The sequence below is a fragment of the Mastacembelus armatus genome, chromosome 1 (assembly GCF_900324485.2).
Source record: "Mastacembelus armatus chromosome 1, fMasArm1.2, whole genome shotgun sequence".
In the NCBI taxonomy this organism is placed as follows: Eukaryota; Metazoa; Chordata; class Actinopteri; order Synbranchiformes; family Mastacembelidae; genus Mastacembelus; species Mastacembelus armatus.
In genome coordinates, this window is record NC_046633.1 from 25441155 (window position 1) to 25465558 (window position 24404).

At 41.1% G+C, this 24404-nt stretch overlaps 1 protein-coding gene across 6 annotated transcripts in view; it reads left to right on the forward strand.

The window, feature by feature from the left end:
• The first annotated feature begins 165 nt into the window (after window positions 1–165).
• Window positions 166–24404, forward strand: part of kdm4c (lysine (K)-specific demethylase 4C) — a 34198-nt gene continuing 9959 nt past the window's right edge. For 3 of the 6 annotated variants that reach the window (XM_026303856.1, XM_026303861.1, XM_026303858.1), the window contains exons 1-17: window positions 166–316; window positions 2986–3152; window positions 3678–3853; window positions 4265–4379; window positions 9786–9979; window positions 11874–11923; window positions 12497–12600; window positions 12858–12995; window positions 13227–13420; window positions 13802–14043; window positions 14181–16225; window positions 16335–16446; window positions 17519–17697; window positions 18595–18838; window positions 20444–20520; window positions 21230–21285; window positions 21403–21511. In XM_026303856.1, the coding sequence (XP_026159641.1) occupies window positions 3009–3152; window positions 3678–3853; window positions 4265–4379; window positions 9786–9979; window positions 11874–11923; window positions 12497–12600; window positions 12858–12995; window positions 13227–13420; window positions 13802–14043; window positions 14181–16225; window positions 16335–16446; window positions 17519–17697; window positions 18595–18838; window positions 20444–20520; window positions 21230–21285; window positions 21403–21511 (4179 nt within the window). In that variant the 5' untranslated portion in view covers window positions 166–316; window positions 2986–3008. The other 3 variants (XM_026303860.1, XM_026303857.1, XM_026303862.1) reach the window with 3 other exon arrangements.

Genomic DNA, 24404 nt, shown 5'->3' on the forward strand with positions numbered 1-24404 from the left:
TCGCGTTAAACAACAGCCGGCCATTCACAGAGAACTTTAAAATGTTTAAGTTTAGTTAAGTAAATGTTTAACTACAAAAAAGCATCATTAAAAATATATTATATTATGTTATATTATATTATATTACATTACATGTCTCGCAGCGCGTGGATGAGGGACCCGCTCGGTCCACGGGCTGTGCGTGCTCGCGTGGTGACACACGGGCGGTCGCACGCACACACCCCCTCACCCCCTTCACGGAGCAGCTGTCATGTGAATCAGCTGGACGAACAAGGAAGAGGCTGGAGGAAAAGCAAGTCCTTCTTTCTAAATTAAGGTACAATATTTATGTGCTCGTGGAAACTGCATGTGATATACCGTTACCGGTTCACCGGAGCTCGCGTTCCGCCACATCGACAGCGAACCGTGCGCGTTTCATGTGGAGAGTTAGCCGAGCTGTCCGCGGATAGCTTCCCGTTAGCGTTCCGAGCCGGGTAAGTTGGCACACACTCCTGCTACAGGGCATAGCTTAGCTCGTGTAACCTGCACGGTACCGAAAAATATCGTGGTCGTCACATGGGCCGTGTTTATGACACCGAGCGAGCTAACTAGCCGCGGCCTGTCTGTAGCTCGCGAGGGACATTTAAACCCAGGCATCAACTTAGCTGAGCGGCGGCTAGCGGGGCTAGCTGTACAGTTCGCCGTGTTTCCTAAGTGCTGTCCCCGCATGGTGCAGGGTCAGGTCCCATGGAGACGCACACATTTAGTCCACAGTAGGATGCGACTGTAAGTTAGCTGCGTTAGCAGTTCAGCCATTACTTGGCATCATAACAAAACGTAGGCTAGTTGGCTAACGACGTTAGCAGCTTGGCAGACAACAAAGATCCCACAACTACAGATGGTCGTGCATTATTAAAAGCGAAGGTATAATGCAGCTGAGATTTAATAATTCACGGACAACAATTTTATTAATAATAGGCCTAATTTGGGTAAAGTAGGTTTGGAATCAGAGTTTGGAAAGCTGAACAAAGAGTAAGACTGTAAACACACTTTGTCTATTGACAGTAGCTGATTTTTTTTGTTTAACTTTGAAAAGCCTGTAATTGCTTGTTACATAATCAGGTCGCACGCAATTATAATGTGGATTGTAGGGAAGTAGCCGTGTGAGCAAGTTGTGAGGTGAGAAGCACAATAGCTGCACTCGGTGCAATGTGGTCCTTTGTCTAGGTGCACCCTAAAGTCAGAGTCGGGATGGGACAGAAATCTGAAGGTTGTTAGCATCAGCAAGGATCACAGGATCAGATCGACATTTGTTGAATCACTACTTCCATCTAGTGGTGAACTTGTCCCCAACACACAAACCAGCTGTCCCATAGTCAGTTTAAACTACACACCTATAGATTCCCCTAGGGCAGTGGTTCTCAAACTTTTCCTGCCATTCCCCACTTAAGGCCTAGCATAAAGTTTCAAGCCCCACTTCACCCAAAAAATGACAATGAGACTTATTTCAAACTTAAAATGTTTTAAAATTAAAATGTATTCAAAATAACTTCTAAATAAATAATACAGAGTTCAAAATAAATAAAATGAAAGTGCAATTGTGTAATTACTTCGAAGTCAAGTGGTTTATTGACGAGATTGGGGTGCGTTGTTTCTAAGTGTCTTTTTAATTTGTTCGGTCTCATGCTGTCTGCTGCCAACGGTTTAATACACACAACACACATGGGTCTCTCCTCTGCCCCCACCAGCCCCACTGTGAATCCAAGACCCAGGTCGGCTTCATCGTATTTTCGTTTTGGCTGGTTTTTTTTTGCTTGATTTACCTTACTGTCTGTCGTGTTTTTGTCTGCTGACGTGGAGTCGCCTGCTCTTTTAGGGGTCCGTATAACAAATGTATCCATTGTTATGCCCACTAATCATTGCGTCGCTGCGTGACGGTTTGCTTATTGTTCTGCTACAATTAAGTGCCGACGTTAAACATTTATTTCCCACACCATGGTTCCTCTTGTTTCCCTCTATTTGTGTTTTTTAATGACATGTTTCTTTGTATGTGGTTGTTTTATTTTGCCTGTATGGTTTTTGTCAGTAAAGAAAATTATGAATTGGGATATACACAAAATTAGACTACTTTACTCCCGCTCGCTGTGCCCCACCTTTCACGGCGTTACGCCCCACAGTTTGAGAATCACTGCCCTAGGGGTATGGATTTTCTAATGGTCCGTGTATTTGCAGCAATAAACTAAGAAATGCTCTGCATAGACTCATATTAGGATGAAATTGTAGTCACATGATTCAGTGCATTGATCAGTGAGTCGCTACACTGACAAAATTTAAAGTACCGGGAGGCATGTTGTTTTTAACTTATTTTATCAACAATCAACAGTTGAACAATATCAGGTAGGCTATATTAAATTGAACATTCTAGATGTAATAAACACCAAATTTACAGTCTTAAAAGGAATTATTTTTCAATAACTAAATATGTTTTCAGGGCAGCATAGTGCCGTAGTGGTTAGCACTGTTGCCTCACAGCAAGAAGGTTCCTGGTTTGAAACCCATCAGGGGCTTTTCTGTGTGGAGTTTGCATGTTCTCCCTGTGCTTGCATGGGTTTTCTCCAGGTACTTCGGTTTCCTCCCACAGTCCAAAAACATGTATGTCTGGTTGATTGGTGACTCTAAATTGCCCATAGGAGTGAGTGTGAGTGTGTGAGGTTGTTTGTCTCTGTGTGGCTGGTGAACTATCCAGGGTATAGATAATGGATAGATAGATATGTTTTCATATATACAATTACATTATCTATATCTACAGGGGTATTTCCAGGGGTATTTCTCTCAGCTCTCTAAAAGGGTAATATTTGCCTTTAAAAAGCAACAGGTACAGGAGATTCTCTAGTTTGCCCAGTTTCTGGTTACTTTTTAGATTTTACTGTTTCAACTGTAAAAACATTAGACTGTGCCCATAGTAAATATTTTCAGAATTCATATCTGTGTTTTTCTTTTTTCCAGGTTGTATCTGGTCAGGCGGCAGGATGGCGGGAGCAGAGGTGTACACCCCTGCGAACCCCACCTGCAAGATTATGACCTTTAGGCCCACCATGGAAGAGTTCAGGGACTTCAACCAGTACCTGGTTTATATGGAGTCTCAGGGTGCACATCGTGCAGGCCTGGCTAAGGTAGGTAGTATTTTGATTCTGGGCTTGGATTATCTTTTAAGCACAGTACAAATGCCTAACTAGGCATATGAAATTTAAAAACAATGTGATGAAACAGACTGATGGACTTCATTATCTCCACTAGTTTGATGTATCAAACTGTGCTTTTTGGGCCTGCAGGACTATTGTAAAGGATGGTTGTATATCATTTTGGACTTAGGTAGTTTACCACGCAGTGAGTCCCATTTGACAGAATCAAAAGGCAACATGAGTTTCATCTCTGGTTTATTTGAATGTATGAATGTTACTATTGCAACAACACATCATCAGTAGGGTAAAACTAACCTGTTTCACGACGGTCTAAACCCAGCACACGTTCCCTATTAGTAAGACATAAAGATGAAGAAATCAACTGTCATTCCTTTTGAAAACAGCAGGTTACTTACAGTGAATTCCTAGTGATGAACTGCTGATAGGGTGGTCTATTTGTAAGAGAAAACCCTGTTCCTCTGTCAGCAAACTTTTGGTCCTGTGTTTGTCTCTCAGGTGATTCCCCCCAAAGGCTGGAAGCCACGTCGTACCTATGATGACATAGATGATCTGATGATTGATGCTCCCATCCAGCAGATGGTGGCGGGACAGTCAGGGCTCTTCACTCAATATAATATCCAGAAGAAGCCTCTTAGTGTGCAGGAGTTCAGGCGATTAGCTAACAGTGACATGTGAGCAATAAAAAGGACCTTTCTTAATGGGTGTGATTGATTATACTGGTGGGAGGGAAAATGGTCACATATTTGGTTTCAGTTGTATTAGTAGTATACCTAATGTATGTCTCTTTGCTTATTTATCATTCTGAATAGTATGTTTCCACCATAGTCAATGCTTTCATTGAGGGAAATAAATCACATCATATGCAGGGCATTATATTGCACATCTTACTGATATTTTATCCATGGTAGCTTAATATAAAAATAAAAGTTATACTTATTCAGTAGCTTAAAAGTTCAAGAGTGGTATTTGTGACGGGTATGAAATATAGCAGGTGTGTATTATTTAGTAGGAAGGTTTTATTTTGCAAGATTATGCATGTCCTACAGCCACAGTACCAAATGTAATGTCTTTCTCCTCCACAGGCACTGTACACCTCGTTATCTGAATTATGAAGATCTTGAGAGGAAATATTGGAAGAACCTCACTTTTGTCTCACCCATATATGGCGCAGATGTTAGTGGCACCCTCTATGATGAGGTAAATGGCACTTCTTTCTCTCTCTTTTTTTTTTTAATCTGTTTACTTTTGTTTGGGGTATATACAGTGGGTACAGAAAGTATTCAGACCCCTTTAAATTTTTCACTCTTTGTGTCATTGCAGCCATTTGCCAAAATCAAAAAAGTTCATTTTATTTCTCAGTAATGTACACTCAGCACCCCATCTTGACAGAGAAAAAAACAGAAATGTAGAAATTTTTGCAAATTTATTAAAAAAGAAAAACTGAAATATCACATGGTCATAAGTATTCAGACCCTGTGCTCAGTATTGAGTAGAAGCACCCTTTCGAGCTAGTACAGCCATGAGTCTTCTTGGGAATGATGCAACAAGTTTTTCACACCTGGATTTGGGGATCCTCTGCCATTCTTCCTTGCAGATCCTCTCCAGTTCTGTCAGGGTGGATGGTGAACGTTGGTGGACAGCCATTTTCAGGTCTCTCCAGAGATGCTCAATTGGGTTTAGGTCAGGGCTCTGGCTGGGCCAGTCAAGAACGGTCACAGAGTTGTTCCGAAGCCACTCCTTTGTTATTTTAGCTGTGTGCTTAGGGTCATTGTCCTGTTGAAAGGTGAACCTTCGGCCCAGTCTGAGGTCCTGAGCACTCTGGAAGAGGTTTTCTTCCAGGATATCTCTGTATGTGGCCGCATTCATCGTTCCTTCAATTGCAACCAGTCGTCCTGTCCCTGCAGCTGAAAAACACCCCCACAACATGATGCTCCCACCACCATGTTTCACTGTAGGGATTGTATTGGGCAGGTGATGAGCAGTGCCTGGTTTTCTCCACACATACCGCTCAGAATTAATGCCAAAAAGTTCAATCTTGGTCTCATCAGACCAGGGAATTTTATTTCTCATAGTCTGGGAGTCCTTCATGTGTTTTTTGGCAAACTCTATGCAGGCTTTCATGTGTCTTGCACTGAGGAGAGGCTTCCGTCGGGCCACTCTGCCATAAAGCCCCGACAGGTGGAGGGCTGCAGTGATAGTTGACTTTGTGGAACTTTCTCCCATCTCCCTACTGCATCTCTGGAGCTCAGCCACAGTGATCTTTGGGTTCTTCTTTACCTCTCTCACCAAGGCTCTTCTCCCAGGATTGCTCAGTTTGGCTGGACGGCCAGGTCTAGGAAGAGTTCTGGTCGTCCCAAACTTTTTCCATTTGAGGATTATGGAGGCCACTGTGCTCTTAGGAACCTTGAGTGCTGCAGAAATTCTTTTGTAACCTTGGCCAGATCTGTGCCTTGCCACAAGTCTGTCTCTGAGCTCCTTGGGCAGTTCCTTCGACCTCATGATTCTCATTTGCTCTGACATGCACTGTGAGCTGTAAGGTCTTATATAGACAGGTGTGTGCCTTTCCTAGTCAAGTCCAATCAGTTTAATTAAACACAGCTGGACTCCAATGAAGGAAAAGAACCATCTCAAGGAGGATCAGAAGAAATGGACAGCATGTGAGTTAAATATGAGTGTCACTGCAAAGGGTCTGAATACTTATGACCATGTGATATTTCAGTTTTTCTTTTTTAATAAATTTGCAAAAAATTCTACATTTCTGTTTTTTTCCTGTCAAGATGGGGTACTGAGTGTATATTAATGAGAAATAAAATGAACTCTTTTGATTTTGGCAAATGGCTGCAATGACACAGAGTGAAAAATTTAAAGGGGTCTGAATACTTTCCGTACCCACTGTGTGTGTGTATGTATATATATATATATATATAATGGTATATCAGCTTGATGGACTGTCTAAACTTATTTAACATGCATCACACAATTTGGATTTTTGCAACGTATTAATCTTATTTTTTTGACCCCAACCCTCCTTACGAGTATGGATTTGTGAATCATTTAAGCCATCAATTCAATTCAATTCAATTCAATTTTATTTGTATAGCGCCAAATCACAATACAAATCATCTCAAGGCACTTTACAAAAACTAAAACTAAAAAACCCAACAATTCCCTTATGAGCAAGCACTTGGCGACAGTGGAGAGGAAAAAACTCCCTTTAACGGAAGAAAAAAACCTCCAGCAGAACCGGGCTCAGTTTGGGCGGCCATCTGCCTCGACCGGTTGGGGTGAGTGGATAGAGCAGAGAGAAAAGAACAGCAACAATAAACAACAAATAGACACTGCAAGTTGGTGGGGCCAGTAACTGCACATCAGCGATAAACAGGGACACCTGCAGAAGGTACAGAGAGAGAGAGAGAGAGAGAGAGAGGGAGGGAGAGAGCACAAACTAGGGGAGAGAGAGAGCACAAGGTTAGTAACATTCAATGGTGGAATATACATGAGGTGGGAGAGAAGGGGGGGGGGGGGGGGGGGGGGTTAGGGTAGGGGAGCTCAGTGCACCAATGGTCCTCGGGCAGTCTAGGCCTATAGCAGCATAACTAACTAAGGGATGGTTCAGGGTTGCCTGAAGCCAGCCCTAACTATATGCTTTGTCAAAGAGGAAGGTTTTAAGTCTAGCCTTAAAAGTACAGAGAGTGTCTGCCTCCTGAACCCAGGCTGAGAGCTGGTTCCACAGGAGAGGAGCTTGATAGCTAAAGGCTCTGCCTCCCATTCTGCTTTTGAGAACTCTGGGAACCACAAGTAGGCCTGCACTCTGAGAGCGAAGTGGTCTATTGGGATAATATGGTACTATGAGGTCTTTAAGGTATGAAGGAGCTTGATTATGAAGGGATTTGTATGTGAGAAGAAGGATTTTAAATTCTATTCTATATTTTACAGGGAGCCAATGAAGAGAAGCCAATATAGGAGAAATATGATCTCTCTTGCTAGTTCCTGTCAGGACTCTGGCTGCGGCATTCTGGATTAATTGGAGGCTTTTTATTAAGATATTAGGACATCCAGATAGTAATGAGTTACAGTAATCTAGCCTTGAGGAAACAAATGCATGGACTAGTTTTTCTGCATCATTTTGAGACAGGATGTTCCTAATTTTGGAAATGTTGCACAGGTGAAAGAATGCAGTTCTAGAAATTTGTTTTATGTGTGAGTTAAAGGACATGTCCTGGTCAAAAATAACTCCAAGGTTTTTTACAGTAGTGCTGGAGGCCAGGGCTATGCCATCTAGAGTAGCTTTAATTTTAGAAAAGTTATTTCTGAGATTTTTAGGCCCAAATATAATGACTTCTGTTTTCTCTGAGTTTAAAAGTAAAAAGTTACTGGTCATCCAGGCCTTTATGACAGTTTATGTCAGTTAGACAGGCTTGAAGTCTGGTTTGTGTTAACAGGTTTAATAGATAGATATAACTGAGTGTCATCTGCATAGCAGTGGTAATTAATAGAGTGCTTCCTAATGACATATCCTAAAGGAAGCATGTACAGGGTGACCAGAATCGGTCCTAGCACAGAACCTTGTGGAACTCCATAACTAACTTTTGTTCGTGTGGAAGGTTCATCATGGACATGAACAAACTGGAATCTGTCCGATAAATAGGATTGGAACCACTTTAACGCTGTTCCTCTGATACCAATCACATGCTCCAGTCTCTGTAATAAGATGTTGTGGTCAATGGTGTCGAATGCTGCACTAAGGTCTAGGAGGACAAGTATCGAAACAAGTCCATTATCTGAGGCTAAGAGAAGATCGTTGGTAACTTTCAACAGTGCTGTTTCTGTACTATGATGTGCTCTAAATCCTGATTGGAAATCTTCAAATAGTTCATTCCTGTGTAAGTGGTCTGATAGCTGCTTAGCAACAGCTTTTTCTAGGATTTCAGAAATAAATGGCAGGTTGGATATTGGTCTATAATTAGCCAAGACTCCTGGATCAAGACTAGGCTTTTTGAGTGAAAGGTTTGATTACTGCAGTCTTAAAGGCCTGTGGTACGTAGCCTGATACTAGAGATAAATTTACCAAGTCCAATAAAGATGAGTTCATTAATGGCAGGGTGCCTTTAAGCAGTCTAGTCGGGATGGGGTCTAAGAGACACGTTGATGATTTCGATGAAGCAACTACTGATGTAAATTCAGAGAGATCTATGGGAGAGACGCAGTCTAAACATAACTGAGGTCCTACAGATGATTCAAGAGCTACTGTAGTAGAAGATTCATTTATTGCAGGTATAGGAAGCATCTGCTGAATTTTATCCCTAATAGTTGTGATTTTATTTGTAAAGAAACTCATAAATTCATCACTGCTGAGAGCTAAGGGAACACTGGGCTCAACAGAGCTGTGACTTTTTGTCAGCCTGGCTACAGTGCTGAAAAGAAACCTGGGATTGTTCTTATTTTCCTCGATTAGTGATGAATAGTATGCAGTTCTGGCTTTACGGAGAGCTTTTTTATATGTTAGTAGACTGTTTTTCCAGGCTAGAAAAATTTCCTCTAAGTTTGTGGAACGCCACTTCCTTTCCAGCCTTCGTGATGCCTGCTTTAAGGTACGAATATGTAAATTATACCATGGGGCTAGTCTTCTCTGAATCACTAACTTCTTTTTCAGAGGGGCTACAGAATCAAGCGTTTCACGCAGTGAGGTTACAGCGCTGTCAACAACATGATCAATTTGGTAGGGAGTGGGATTGAAGCAGCTGCCCTCCACTATGTTTATACTTGGCATAGATGCAAATAAAGATGGAATCATTTTCTTAAATTTATTAACAGCGTTGTCGGATAAACATCAAATCCAATGACTGAAAGCAACACATAGACTCCACCATTGCTGAAATGATTTTTAAGTCTTTACCCTTATTGCATTCCCCACCCCAAAGTGAACACTGTGGCGCCTGGGGGGGTTTGGTGCCTTGCTCTCACCTCAGTCGTGGTATTGAAGGTGGAGAGCGCACTGGCTATTCACTCTGACCCACCAACAATTCCAGCTGGCCCTGAGACTCAAACCTGCAACCTTCGGGTTACAAGCATCTATGCATTTGGCCGTGACTGTTTTCAATGTCTGTAAGCTGTAAATATACCTGGATCATTTAAATAATCATAAAGATATTACACATAGGGAGTACTGTGTCTCAAATGCATGTTTTTTTGTAGTGAGAGAAATGTCAGTGCTATTATTGTGATTGGAAACTTCGATAAAATTTCTTTATCCTTAGTTTGAGCAAAATGGGCTACTGTACTTAAAATCAACAAGCAACATTTCAGAGGCATGGTACAAGTTACATTTATCTCTTAAAATGACCATATTGTCATACTGTACTCGCCGATTCCCACTGTCACTGACCTAATGTTATTAATTAACACTACTAATTTTTTTTCTGCTTCACATTTCAACTGTTTATATCGCTGCTTGTTAGGTAATGCTCCTTACACTCCAATGGAGAGCACAATGAGTTAATTACCCTTTTTATGTAACACACTGATTGGATTAAATGACATAGTCAACTGCAGAACAATCAAACCACCATTACCTGGCTCTGACTTTTCTTTCTAATCTTTTAGGATGTAGAGGAGTGGAACATTGGCCACCTGAACTCTATCTTGGATGTTATTGAGGAGGACTGTGGTGTATCCATTCAGGGGGTTAACACTCCATATCTGTACTTTGGCATGTGGAAGACCACCTTCTCCTGGCACACAGAAGATATGGACCTGTACAGCATCAACTACCTCCACTTTGGAGAGCCCAAGTCCTGGTTAGTGTGGGGCAGGGATTCAGTTGCAGATGGTAAACATGTAAAGAATCAGCAGTTATGTAACATAATGGAATCCAGAACAACAGTATTACAGCCTAAACAAACTTAAACTGGACATTGTGGAGGTCATGTTCTGTTACATTTTTTTCTTTTTTATAATAGAATCATAATCATGTTTTAAGTAAACATTGGCTTGTATTATGCTGACTATTCAGCCTTTTTAGTTTTTGCTTTGACAAAGTAAAATTGAAGCAATTAAAATCATTGTTTGTGTAAAAAGATGTGTAGTTAACTGGAATGATCCTGGGACATTTAGAAAGCATTAGCTAAATTTGTTGCATATGCCCCTTCGGATGTTCACTTAGCACTTTTTTGCACACTGAGGAGGTTAGGGGTGAAAGCATCATATGGTTTGATTCTTTGGAAACGTTGGGGTTGTTCTTGCCTGTGCAGTAGAGAAAAGAAAAGTTGAATTTTTATCAGTCAGCCATATAGTATGCTCTACATTGTTTCTGTAAATTTGTCCCACAGTAGTAGTAGTGTAATATTAATAAGAACATTTTTTCCTAATACTACTGTCATTTCATGGTCTGTCTCTTTCCATGTCTTCATACGTATGTCACACTGGTGACAGCTGATTTCTCTGTCTACATGGTGTAGTTATTTTCAGTAGGCATATAGGTGGATGAGGTTCTTGTAAAGTTGTCTTGTAGGTTGGGTGATTTTTTTTATTTTTTATTTTTTTTTCTTCTTACCTATTTACCTATCTAAGTTTTCAAACAGTGTTTTAGAATCTCATAGAATATAGTGTACTGACCCTACCAACATGTTAAGATGAATCACAAAATATGCATCACATTGCTCTAATTGTTAAAGCACCAACATTGTTTAACACAAGATGAGCTGGATTATTAGAAGATGATAAAGTGAAAGAAGAGTTGAAGAATAGGTAGATTAAAACTGAGTTTATTTTTTATTTTTTTTTCTCAGTTTTCTGTGCTCCATTTATTTCTCTGTCTTGCCCTGGAGGGAGTTCTGCTCATTAGAGCAGTGAGCCCTGCAACCCCACATGGATCAGTGTCACAGCTAGACAGTGTCATACATTTACACAGAAACACACATACACACTTACAAAGAGTTGTCTAATGTGTCAAGTACCCACACACATGCATACCCTTATCATGTAGCGTGCACAGACATACACTTTCATGTTGTTGCTATTTTGACATCTCATCCCTGGAGAGGAGCAGCTTAAAGATGCACGTCTCTCTCCTCTTCAGAACTCCCCACCCCCTCCAACTCCCTGTGTCACCTCCACCTGAGGTTGACTGTCCCTCTCATCCTTTCTCTCACTTCTTTGGTAAGCTGACAGGTGATATGCTGATAGAAATGCAACAGACCTGAGGGTGGATGGTGCGAGTCAAATGGAATATCTAGTCAAACGTTGAGGGAATTCTGTCACCCTCGCTGTGTTTTTCACTGGGAACTTTGGGCACAGTTTAATTTCACATTCCGTCACAACAAAATGGAATATAAAGTCAAAACAGTCTGTTAAGTTTGACCTCAACAGCAAACTGTGAAGGTTATTTTGTTTTTGGTGAGATGGATTTGGTCTTGCATTTGCAAAACCTAACACCAAGGGTATTATGTGGCAACGTCTACAGGAAATTTGTACATAGGTATGAGATTATGGATAACATCTTCATGTATACTGTAATGTAACATGCTGGAAAAGGTTTACCAGATTTCTTGCAGTAATTCATTTATTCACCACTTGATGGCAGTCTTGAAATTGTGAGGGTCTCCTAATAGTGTGTGTTTGACTGTTGACACAATGAACCACTGTTGACATAATGCACAGTCAAAAATAATTCTGCCTGTTGTCTCTGAACAGGTATGCCATCCCCCCTGAGCATGGGAAGAGACTGGAGCGTCTAGCTACAGGTAAAAGAAAAATTCATACCGACATTGTATTCTTATATGAGTTGAGATTGAGGATGGAGTAAATTATTAAACAACAAAGTACACCACATAAATTAACTCAGCAATGAGAGGGAAGCATAGTAAAGGCAGAGCTACAGCATGCTAATGAGCATTGACTTCACACAGGCTGAAGCTGCTGCTAGTAGAGGTGTAGTAATCTGTATAAATATGTTTAATGCACTGACAAACCACTGTAGGAAATCCATAATATATGGCATTGGTTCACTTAAACTGTAATTTGTACAATTACATTTACGACTAAATAATTGTCTAGGAAGTGTTTCAGGTAAGACAAGTTCATAACAGTGTTATTGTTAGGATTACTATTGCAACAACACATCATCAGTAGGGTAAAACTAACCTGTCTCACGACGGTCTAAACCCAGCTCACATTCCCTATTAGCGGCCGAACAATCCAACGCTTGGTGAATTCTGCTTCTAGTTTTTATTCATCTATCTTTTTTTTGTTGTTTGACTGTCTTACATACACTGTTAATGTGTATGTGTGTGTGTCTGTTTGTGTCTTTCTTTCAGGTTTCTTCCCCAATAGCTTCAAGGGTTGTGAGGCTTTTCTTCGTCACAAGATGACTCTAATCTCGCCTTCTGTACTGAAGAAGTACGGCATTCCTTTTGATAAGGTAGACTCTCAACATTTGAAAAATTACTGAATATTCTTGATATTTAAGCTCCCTTCATATACCAACTTTGTGAAAACTGCCCTGAAATTAACAGTGCTTGTTTTGAAATCAGTCATTTTATTATTTTTTTAAATTTTATTTTCTTTGGTAATTTTTGGAAACCAAAAGTTTAGTGTTTTCTTATCCATCTCTTATTATAGACCAATAACTTTCTAATTCTCTCTTTATCTTTGTCCCTCCCTGTCAAAAACTGTCAGATTACTCAGGAAGCTGGAGAGTTCATGATCACTTTCCCTTACGGCTACCATGCTGGCTTCAATCATGGCTTCAACTGTGCGGAGTCCACCAACTTTGCCACTCTACGCTGGATAGACTATGGCAAAGTGGCCACACAGGTATTGCCAGCTTGTACTAGTTTGATAAGAGAAAGTCCCCCTATATGTTTTTAATCATGTGGTTCAAATTTAAGTACTCTTATTTTAATTTTCAGTTTCATTGTCAACATCATACAGTATTGGACAGAATAAAATATATTGAAATTATGGCTCAGGGGTGCACACAGATCTGTGCAATCATAAAGTTAAGCCTGTGTTTTTCTGAAGCAGATATCATATTTTTCCCCCTAGTGCACATGTAGCAAGGACATGGTAAAGATATCCATGGAGCCCTTTGTGAAGCGATTTCAGCCTGATCGGTATGCTAACTGGATGCTGGGCAAAGATTCAACCACTATTGACCATACGCTTGCCACACCCAGTACTACACCAGAGCTCCAGAGCTGGTTGCAGAGGCGCCGCAAAAACAAACCTGTTAATAAAGGGTACTGGATCCACACTGTGGCAATGTTTCTTCTGTTTTTTATGGTATCTGTCCTGTTTTAGAGAGTAGTCTGCTGTAGCTAGTTGCTATTCCCACTGTGTACTCATAATGAAATATGTAAACAGTTTTCATCAACCTTAATAAAAATATGCAAATTTCTCTTCAGCATTTGGAGACTTGTAAGATTGTGATGATCAACTTAATTAGTTGACTGGTTACCTTTGTGCATTGCCTTGACCTTAAGTATGTGGCCTGAAATATTTGGTGGCTGCAAAAGCCAAATGCTAAGTCCTGAGTCAAAAATAATCCACTCTTGTTTTCGTTGTTTTTGTGTTAATTATATTTTTGAGTTTCATTCTTTTAATTCTCTCTCTTCTCACAGCAATAGCTACTCTCGTACGCGCTCCAAGCGCCTCAGAACCACAGAGCATCCTGTTGACCTGAGTGGAAGCTCAGCTCTAAGTAGCAGCAGCAGCAGCAGCAAGAGGAAGGGTCTGGCTGGTCCACCTGGACCCAAGGTGCGAAAGTCTGTAGCCGGTACAACCGGCAGGGAAGAAGAAAAAGAGAAGAAAAAAGAAGCGGAGTCGAAGCACAGCCAGAGTCAGAGCTCTGTTCATGTTTCTGGTAGGAGACTGTCTAATAGTAGTTATACTGCCCAACATTTCAGAAGATTTCTGTTAACTGAGCTCTATAAAATGTTTTTACAGTTAATATTTACTAGATGGTCAGCTTCATTGTATCCATCTTTTTATTCTAATCAGGTCCTTGCAAACAGATGTGTGTGGTCAAGGTTAATCGTGTAGAGAGTGATAGTTTGGGATTTTCAAATAAGGAGCTGTCCCAAAACTCTCACTGCAGCTCTCTTCCTTCCCGTGCTTCACCAGTAAACAGTGACCTAAAGGCAGAGACAGCCACTGATATTGACCATCCCCACCTCTCAGGATCAGGGGTCTTGAGCAGGACTCCTGAAGGACTCAGACAATGGTGTGAGGCTAGTCAAATGCATCTGGAAATTAATGAGTCAAGGTGTTGCTCTCCTGAACCACAAGACCTTTTAACTTCTCAGGACTGCTCTATCAGTCCCCCTCACCTGGAGGCCAACAAACTCGGCTCATGGTCCCACACACTGAGGATTTCTGCTGAAACTGAGATGAGCTTGTGTCCACCTGATTCTGAAGCTCACACATCTACTTTTTCGTGTAGAGAAGACTCTTTATGTGTAAATCCAAACACTGATGCCAGCATGGCCACAGGTCCCAAGACTTACACTAATATGGCTAAAATAGAGAGAATGGAGACTGTTGTTTATCCAAAACATAGCAGTCTACACTCTACTACAGAAGCACTTTATGATCTCAAAACTGAGCCAGTAGAGGGGGATATTTGCACTTCAATTGATTCTGTCTCCGCTTCAGGAAACAGTTGCAGTTTAAAAAGACACAACACAGAGGAAAATCCTCCTCTGCTACAGAGGAACACAGTGGATATGCCACAACTCACTCCTGAGCCAACAGATAAGATTGGAATCTGCTCTTTGCCACCTGTACTTACGCAAGAGATGCCGTCCCTTACCCCGGCTGATGATGGGGCTGATGATGCTCAAAAATCCAGATCATGCAATCACCAGATTGCACCTGTGCTACAGCGGGAGACACCAACTATCTGTTTGTCCCATGGAACCAAACAGGAAGAGAAAGAAACTGAATTACTGATATCAAAAGAGTCCCTTCCAGTAGAGCAAGCCAGCAACTGGCATTTAGATCCTTCATGTAATTGTGAAGGGGCAACAGTGTCAGTCTTAAAAGGAAGCACAGCTCAATTATCTGCCGAAGCTATGTGCAAAATAACATCTGGTGTTCTCCATGAAATGGTAATAATGCCAGACATTGCTGCAGAAAAGGATCATAAAGAGCAGGAAAATCTTACTTCTGGGCAGAGTGGCCCAAGCCAGCTAGTTCAGAGTACTACATCGGAAACACAACATCTGCTTATCCCGACAGACTTGGCATATAGAGATAACTCCAAACATCCAACTCAAAGAGACGATGTCTTCACTCTAAGCAGCACTGGCTGTCCTTTAGCAGGTACCTCAAACAGTAATAACCCAGACCCTACCGCACCATTGTGCACTGACAGCCACTCAGCATTACAGCTCCAACACACTACCTACTCACTTTCACATTGTACCTCACAGAACCCATACACGAAGCCCAAACCATTTTCCAACAACATCTGGAAAAACTTAAATTCCCATGGTCCTGCAGTACTCATCCAGAGTCTACAACCAGAGCTCTCTGCTGACTTCACCCATGACCCTTTACCTTACACTATGTGGGCTGAACCTCAGTGCAAAGTGGTCACTGATCTGGATGACCCAGAACAAGACCTCCGTGAGTCAGAGAACCAGGAAGAAGAAGGTGGGCCTCTTACCTGGGCTCAGCTTGAGCCCACCTCTTTAGTTTCGGTTGGTGCTGTTGAGCCCCTGGGGTTTCGTGGAGATTATGAGCTCCACAGAGGGGAAGTGGTTGGGGTTGAAGCCCTCTCTCTGTGCAGGGAGATGGGAAGACAGAGGGAGGCAGGGGAAAATCTACAGTCAGATGCTGCAGTTTTACCTCTCAGGATGGGAAGAGGAGAACAGGATGAGTTGTGTGACATGGAGGAAGGGGGATCTGATGTCGATGACGATGTCGAGCAGGAAAGTAGCACCAAGGGAGGGAGCAGTAGTGACTCATCTGATGAGGAGGAAAACGATACCACAAACATCAACTGTGATGAATCTGGCCTGGAACCTGGGGAGGTGTGTGCTGTGAGTATTATTTGCACAAAGTCATACAAATTCAGTCTTTTGCTCAAGTTTAATACAAATACCAATTATTTGCACTCTGATGCTTTGCGATGATACCTGTTCATAACAGTACCCTGCCCTGTCAGTGAAGAGGACGACTAAGAGCTGGCGACACCCACTCAGGAAACCTACTGCAAGGGCTGTACCCACTGCTGTCAAACAACAAGCTGCCAGTGATGATGGTGGGTTCATTTAAACACTCACAGTTCACTGAAGTGTTGCCTTAAAAGACAGGTCATATATGCACATAAGCCATTAGTTGTGCTAATTTCAATAAAAAACCAGGGACATTTCCTGTGGTTGGTGCTGAAGAGGCCAAAAACCACGATCCTTTGACTTTTGTTGCTTGCATTGCAGTGAGTACAGTTGCCATAATGTTTTTTTTAAGAACAGTTGGGTTTGTAGACCTTAACCCCATATTGTACATTCTTACAAAGCAGGACATTTTCTTTGTTAAAAGATAGCAAGAAATTATTCTAAAAATACTAAGGGTCAGAACTTGCTTGGTAGTGAGTTAACAATTTTTCAAATGTCAAGTAATGTCAGCTAAAATTTGTGTTTTCCTACAGTGTGAGTTTTTATAAAAAGTGAACCGTTCTGCACTGTGGTCCCCACTTTTCCTCGTCATGTTTCTCATTTAATGCCCCCCTCCTCCAAATGGTTCTTCTGACGTCAGTGTGCTCATAAACCCAACATATTTAAGGCTTGGGCCTACCACAGTAAAATAACCTAATGATAGATCCTCTGTTTGTTTTCATGGTTTTAACAGGGTGGGTGGGAGAGCGGGCCCTCAATTGACAGCTACTAACATACATACACAAAGCCCTGTTCATCGTCTTCATGGTTGTGAAAATGGATGGATGATTTAGTGTACATTTTAGGTGCTTATCCTTGAGTAGGAAATAACTATAACTGAGACTCATGTCTGAGCTTTTTATCATTTTGGGCAAATTTATAAACAGGCCTAGCACCCTTTTCACTCAAAATGTTTTACAGGTCACTGGAGGAAACTGTTAGCACTGCCGGTGGATTAGATCTGACTTAGTCTATTAATACAGAATTCGATTGTGCGAATGATGCATGTTGAGTTTTTTGTATTCATCTCACACAATTGTTTCAGATTTACCATAGGCTTTATTAACTACCAGATGAGATTTGCACTTGGTATAGCATGAGTCATCACCTGGGCCAAAGTAAAATAGGTGAATGAATACCTAGTGATAGTGATCGTAAGGCTTTTTTGTATGCACGTAGAGCCCCCTGAAGCGAGCCTGGCGGAGGAGGAGCATGAAATAGAAGGGTGGGCGAGGCCCCTCATCTACCTGTGGCAGAACAAGAAATGCTGCTTTACAGCAGAGAGGGAGTACAATGCTCATGCAGCCACCATGCCGCCATACTGTGCTGTGTGCACCCTCTTCATGCCCTATTATCAGGTAAAGGGGAGTTCAACACAAATACAAGGCTAGTGTCATTTGGAGAATGCTTGTTTCTAAAATGCATTACACGTCCATTAGTGCATACACATTTTACAAGAGAGTCCCCCATGAGGATAGACACAGAATAAACACACCTTAAAATATGAGTACCTCCTAGCCCCCGTGCTGAAGATGGAGAAATTGATCAGAGGAACAAATAACTGACAGACCATAGGAAGCACCATTCACCTGGCATTTTAATCTCCAGATGGGATTGATTCTAACCCCATAACCTAGTACCACAGTACTTATAGCCCCAGTTATCTATTATAATTAGCTGATTTATGTCCACTATAGAGAGTCTGCTTTGTAGTTTTTATACATAAAGCTGCACATACTGTTATTGAGCTTCATTGCCTCATTGCACAGTGTGGAAGCTTTTGCAGAAAATGATTTTTTCTAAGTGCTAGATTGATCAACACTGACAATAAAGGAAATGGAAAAGATAAACTTCACAAAACCAAGACACCTCAAGCTCATCAAATGAGCAGTTGTAATATCTGCCAAAAGAATTTGTGTGGTGAGCTGCATCAGTTTAGCATTGTTACAGGTGCTAGCCTCTGTCTTATTGTTAAAGCCTCATTGACACACAGAGACATTTAAATAGCGCTACTGTCTGTGTTAGCATTATTAAGTGGTTTATTTATTTATTATTATTTATTAATTATTTATATCTATGACTACTGGTACAGGTCCTACTGTTTTCTCCCATTGTCTTTCACAGAGCCAGCTCCTCTAATTTGCCTGACTGAATGAAATGCATAAAAATTACTTCCTGCCTTCCCCTCTAGGAGTTATTGTGCCAAAACTGGGCTTGAGAACAACATGAAAATCACCTTACATTTTTCCCCATAGGCTGAGGACAAACCAGAGGATAATAGACCTGTCACAGCTAAGGACACCTCCAAATCTTCCTCTTCAAAGGAAGACTCCACAAATCAATGTGGAGGTCTAAGGAAGACCAAACCCCTTATTCCAGAGATCTGCTTTTCTTTTCGGGAACAGAACTGCCCCCCAACTCCCACAAACCCTCTGCTGCAGGAAGACGGCACCTCCCCTCTGCTCTACTGCCAGGGCTGCTGCCTACAAGTTCATGCAAGTATGTATGCACAAGGGATGGGTAGTTTTTTATATTTAAATGTGAGTGTGTGAGACTAGTTTGTCCTAAGGATAATACTAATGTGGTACGTTTTTAGTTTTTAAACATCATTGCATCTGTTTACCACCAAGCCACATTGTTTCTACATGTTGTGTTTGTCTCTGTGTTGTCATTGTAAGAGGGTCAGTGGGTTTAAGTTCTGACTCACTCTGTGCCAATGTTCCACCTCCGTGTTTCCCTCTCTCCCTCTCTTTCTGTGGTTTGGAGTATTTCATTTCTCTCATCAGCCGAATGAAGGTGAATTCTCCGTCTTCACCACACATATTTCTTGTCCAAAAGCCCTAAGTTCGTGCACGAGGCCCTCACACACAGTGTTAAAACCCTCTGGAGCCTCTCTGTTCCTCTAGACATACAAAGACACAATACATCGTACATTATTGCAATGCCCCATTCACTCACGATCTGTGCACATTTTACCAGTACCCTAAACTGTCAACTGGTTATTGAAAGTCTTGCACACTTTCCTGAATCGACAGCTTTGAAATGTCATTGCTTCTCCTTAAATCAGTTTCAATCCCTCATACTTTCTTGCCACTAGTGGTGATCCCACCTCATTTTTTAAGCTCAGAGCTTGTGGTCTGGGTGTTATGTGTACTCTGTGAGTGATTAAGTGTAGGTAGTACACGCATACTTGTGTGAGGAAGTACAGCAGGGTAGGTGTAGGAGACGAAGTGTATGTCATCTGGCACTGATGAAAAAGCCACAAGTTTGGGTCTGAGACGAAGTAATAAGCAGAAGCTGATGTTGTTTTCCCTCCACACTGTTCTTTGAACTCAGGAGAGGAAAAAGGTGATTTTAGCTTTTATGGTTGGGTTTTGTGATGAATAGTGAGAGAAAATAACAGAGACATACACACACATAAAGTTTAAGTGTTTCTTAAAAAATAAACACTTCCACCAGCTTATGTGACTAAGGTCTCTAGCCTATGAACTGCCAGCTATGAGAAGAATCACATTTGTCTTAGTTTCAGATTGAACATGTTTTTCTGGTAGGGGCCACCACCCTTCATTTTTTCTAAAACATTTGTGCTGCTCAGCCACACCAAGGATGCAGACCAAAACTAAACAAATCAACAGTGTTTATGCAGAGTGGCTGTTATTTTTTATAATGTCTGATGTTTCACAGCATCTGTGAGCCATGTCATATTGGTAACAAAGGGGCCACTGCACAAGTGAAACTAAAGCATACTGTCACGCTAGTGCAAGTCAGGCATGACTATGGTTGATCATAAAGTGTCTGTGAAACGAATGTACAAACAGATGCATTTATATGCAAAGATGTATAGATGACACTAGCTTTTCATCTTGTGTTTCTGCATTTCTTGCTTAGCCACACCAACATTTAGAGAGCCACACAGTGTAAAGATCTATTTCTGCTTGGACAATATGCGGTTTCTGTCCAGACTCTTTGGGGACAATTTGAATGTAGCATTTCATTCTGTTTGTTATTAATGATATATTTACCTTTTTAATAAAGCAGTATTAGCAGTTTTTAAATATGAACATTTTACAAAAGTTTTCATTATTTCCCTTCTTTTTTTTTTAGGTTGCTATGGTGTTGCCGCAGATGATGTCAGTGAACAGTGGTCATGTGATCGCTGTACAGAAGGAAGCGTTACAGCAGTAAGACATCATTTCCACATCTCTCATTCTGTGTGAAGACAGGACTTAAGATGTGGAGTATCTTGCCATCTCTTCCGTTACATTCTGCTCACTAAAGGAAATGTTTTAAGTTGCATTACATGTGACATCAGATTTATTACTTGAATAATTTCAGGTCCAAGATTTCCTCACGTAATGAAATATATCAATAGCAGAGACTATTGTTAATCTTTATTTCATTGCAGAGATGTTTCTAGTTGTAATATTTCTATAATTAAGGACCATGTTTCTCAAGATACTCATTGTTTCATCTCACAAAGTTGATGTTGCTATTTATTTGGTACCTGTGGAAGAAAAGAATACAGCTGAAGAAGCTTTTAAATGTGATCTCACAACTCTTTTATGCTTAAAATCAATCCCCCTGTTTATATGAAATAAAGTGTTTTCCCATAAGTCCATATTTTTATTTCTATTTAGAGTTTTTGTGTGTGTTCATTCCCTGGCTTTACTAAGAACAATTACTAGAACGATTTTGAGTTGAAAGTGAAGCTTTTGTATGTTTTGTGCTTAAAATATACAAATGCATGAAACAAATTGTGGAGATTTCCTAAGAATGTCAGCTTGTGTCACACAAGGTGCAGTTGCAGTAATCGGGGGCATTTTATACAAGCCAGTGCAAAGGTAGTGGTGAGTGGATGTAAAATATCTTCTCATCTGTGTCTTTTCTTAGGAATGCTGTTTGTGTAACCTCAGAGGTGGAGCTCTGAAGAAAACCCAAAATGACAAGTGAGACAAGCGTTTGCTCTGTGATTAGCTCTACATACTGACCTCTGACCTCCAGAGCTCAGTTGAATGAATTTTCTGTGTCAATCATCATGTTTTAATTTGTTTATGTGTATTTAGATGGGCCCATGTGATGTGTGCAGTAGCACTGCCAGAGGTGAGATTCAGCAATGAAGCCAAGAGGAGTCCCATTGACACCACTAGGATCCCCATGCAGCGATACAAACTAGTGAGGAGAAATGCACACACACATACATTTCTTTGAGGACAGTCATTGACATAATGCATTCCCCAGATCCTTACTTAACCTAAATCTTATTTTAACCTTAACCCCCAAAAGAACATTTCAACTTGTGAGGGCAGGCCGAAATGTCCACAGAACCCCATAATGTTCACACAAGAATGGTATCACACTAAAATGTGTCCACAGAACTATAGTAAGACATGTACATAGACACACGCACAACTGACCCACCCACACACAAATGTAGTACTGGAATTCCCACAGTTCCTTGCTCTGTCTAATTAATGAAGTGTTCGCAGTTCTAATTAACAATGTGAGATGAATATGCCTACAATCAAAGCTAGATAATTAACCGCTGGTGGTTAGGAAAGGCCGGATGTGTGTGTGCGCGCAAGTCTATTTGTCTATGTGTAGGTGTGCGTCTGTCTGCTTGTGTGCGTGCATGCGTGCGTGAAGTGTGTCTGACACATAGCCACTATAGTTAGCCCTGTGCTGCAGGCACCATGATAGCTCAGCAGAAACCAGTGTGTTTGAGCTACAGAAGATAGTTAACACAGATAAGGATTGCCTTCTGTTCCCAGTTTACATTACTGTTTTAGCAATGACTGTTACATTTGAAGTGAACTTCAAGTCGTTTAAAAAAGATATATCACTGATAATGACATGGGTCAGGATTTTTAAAAACACCCTGAAACATGATTTAATTTGAAAATATTTGCAGCTGTTTCAGAGTGGTGTTGATTTAACTGTGTGGTCATTTTGGAAGATGTAGTTTGTGGCACTGTCAAACTGTAATGTGTCTTTCTGAGAGTTAGTCACCCCTCACAATTCAGGCGCTGACCATGAACCACAGTTCTGTTGGTTTGCCTCTGACTGAGAAACTTTGCTGCATGCCCTCTCAGTTATTTGTTCAGTTCAATTGTTTTGCTTATAAAAATATCAGGAAATAGTGAAAAGTGCCAGACATAATTTCCAAGTCAAATGTCTTGCCAAGTGTCTTGTTTTTTCCAACCAACACAAAGTTTACTTTGATGATAACACTGAAAAAGCTTCACATCTTATCATTCAAATAGTTGCTGATTATATTTTTGTTGATTAAATAACAGTTGGTTCAATAAATCGGTTTACAGTATGATTGCAGCTCCAGTCGTAACATCAATGTCATATTGTACAATATAAAAAAAAAAACAACCAAAAAAAAAACAACCTACATAATTGCTTACCCAAACATGGTTCAGGCACGGTCACTGAATGGGACACTGGCTTTGTGGGTCTGTTGACATTTCCCACAGGGTGTGTTTACAGGGATATGGTTTATATCTCCTCACACCACACTGAAATTAAGCTCATTTGGATATAAAAGCATAAACCACAAAGTTAGTTCTCATATTCACAGGCCAAAATTTAGACAAAATGAGAATTGTAGTTCAGACTGGAAAGGGTGGGACGCTCATAAAAACCCTTCTGTCATGAACCCGATAATGGCCAAAATGTTTCTTAATGATCTATAGTCTTTTTTGAGAAAACAGTATTTCCTTCCTTTAGCTTTAATTCAGTTCAATTCAATTTTATTTGTATAGCGCCAAATCACAATACAAATCATCTCAAGGCACTTTACAAAAACTAAAACTAAAAACCCAACAATTCCCTTATGAGCAAGCACTTGGCGACAGTGGAGAGGAAAAACTCCCTTTAACGGAAGAAAAAACCTCCAGCAGAACCGGGCTCAGTTTGGGTGGCCATCTGCCTCGACCGATTGGGGTGAGTGGATAGAGCAGAGAGAAAAGAGCAGCAACAATAAACAACAAATAGACACTGCAGGTTGGTGGGACCAGTAACTGCACATCAGCGATATACAGCCCCAGGACCAGGGACACCTGCAGAAGGTACAGAGAGAACAGAGAGAGAGGGAGAGAGCACAAACTAGGGGAGAGAGAGAGCACAAGGTTAGTGACATTCAATGGTGGAATATACATGAGGTGGGAGGAGAGGAAGAGGGGGAGGGGGGGGGGGGGGGGTCAGGGTAGGGGAGCTCAGTGCACCGATGGTCCTCGGGCAGTCTAGGCCTATAGCAGCATAACTAATGGATGGTTCAGGGTTGCCTGAAGCCAGCCCTAACTATATGCTTTGTCAAAGAGGAAGGTTTTAAGTCTAGCCTTAAAAGTACAGAGAGTGTCTGCCTCCTGAACCCAGACTGGGAGCTGGTTCCACAGGAGAGGAGCTTGATAACTAAAGGCTCTGCCTTCCAGTCTGCTTCTGGAAACTCTGGGAACCACAAGTAGACCTGCACTCTGAGAGCGAAGTGGTCTATTGGGATAATATGGTACTATGAGGTCTTTAAGGTATGAAGGTGCTTGATTATGGATAAGGGATTTGCATGTGAGAAGAAGGATTTTAAATTCTATTCTATATTTTACAGGGAGCCAATGAAGAGAAGCCAGTATAGGAGAAATATGATCTCTCTTGCTAGTTCCTGTCAGGACTCTGGCTGCGGCATTCTGGATTAATTGGAGGCTTTTTATGGAGATATTGGGACATCCAGATAGTAATGAGTTACAGTAATCCAGCCTTGAGGTAACAAATGCATGGACTAGTTTTTCTGCATCATATTGAGACAGGATATCCTAATTTTGGCAATGTTGCGCAGGTGAAAGAATGCAGTTCTAGAGATTTGTTTTATGTGTGAGTTAAAGGACATGTCCTGGTCAAAAATAACTCCAAGGTTTTTTACAGTAGTGCTGGAGGCCAGGGCTATGCCATCTAGAGTAGCTATAATTTTAGAAAAGTTATTTCTGAGATTTTTTGGCCCAAATATAATGACTTCTGTTTTCTCCGAGTTTAAAAGTAAAAAGTTACTGGTCATCCAGGCCTTTATGTC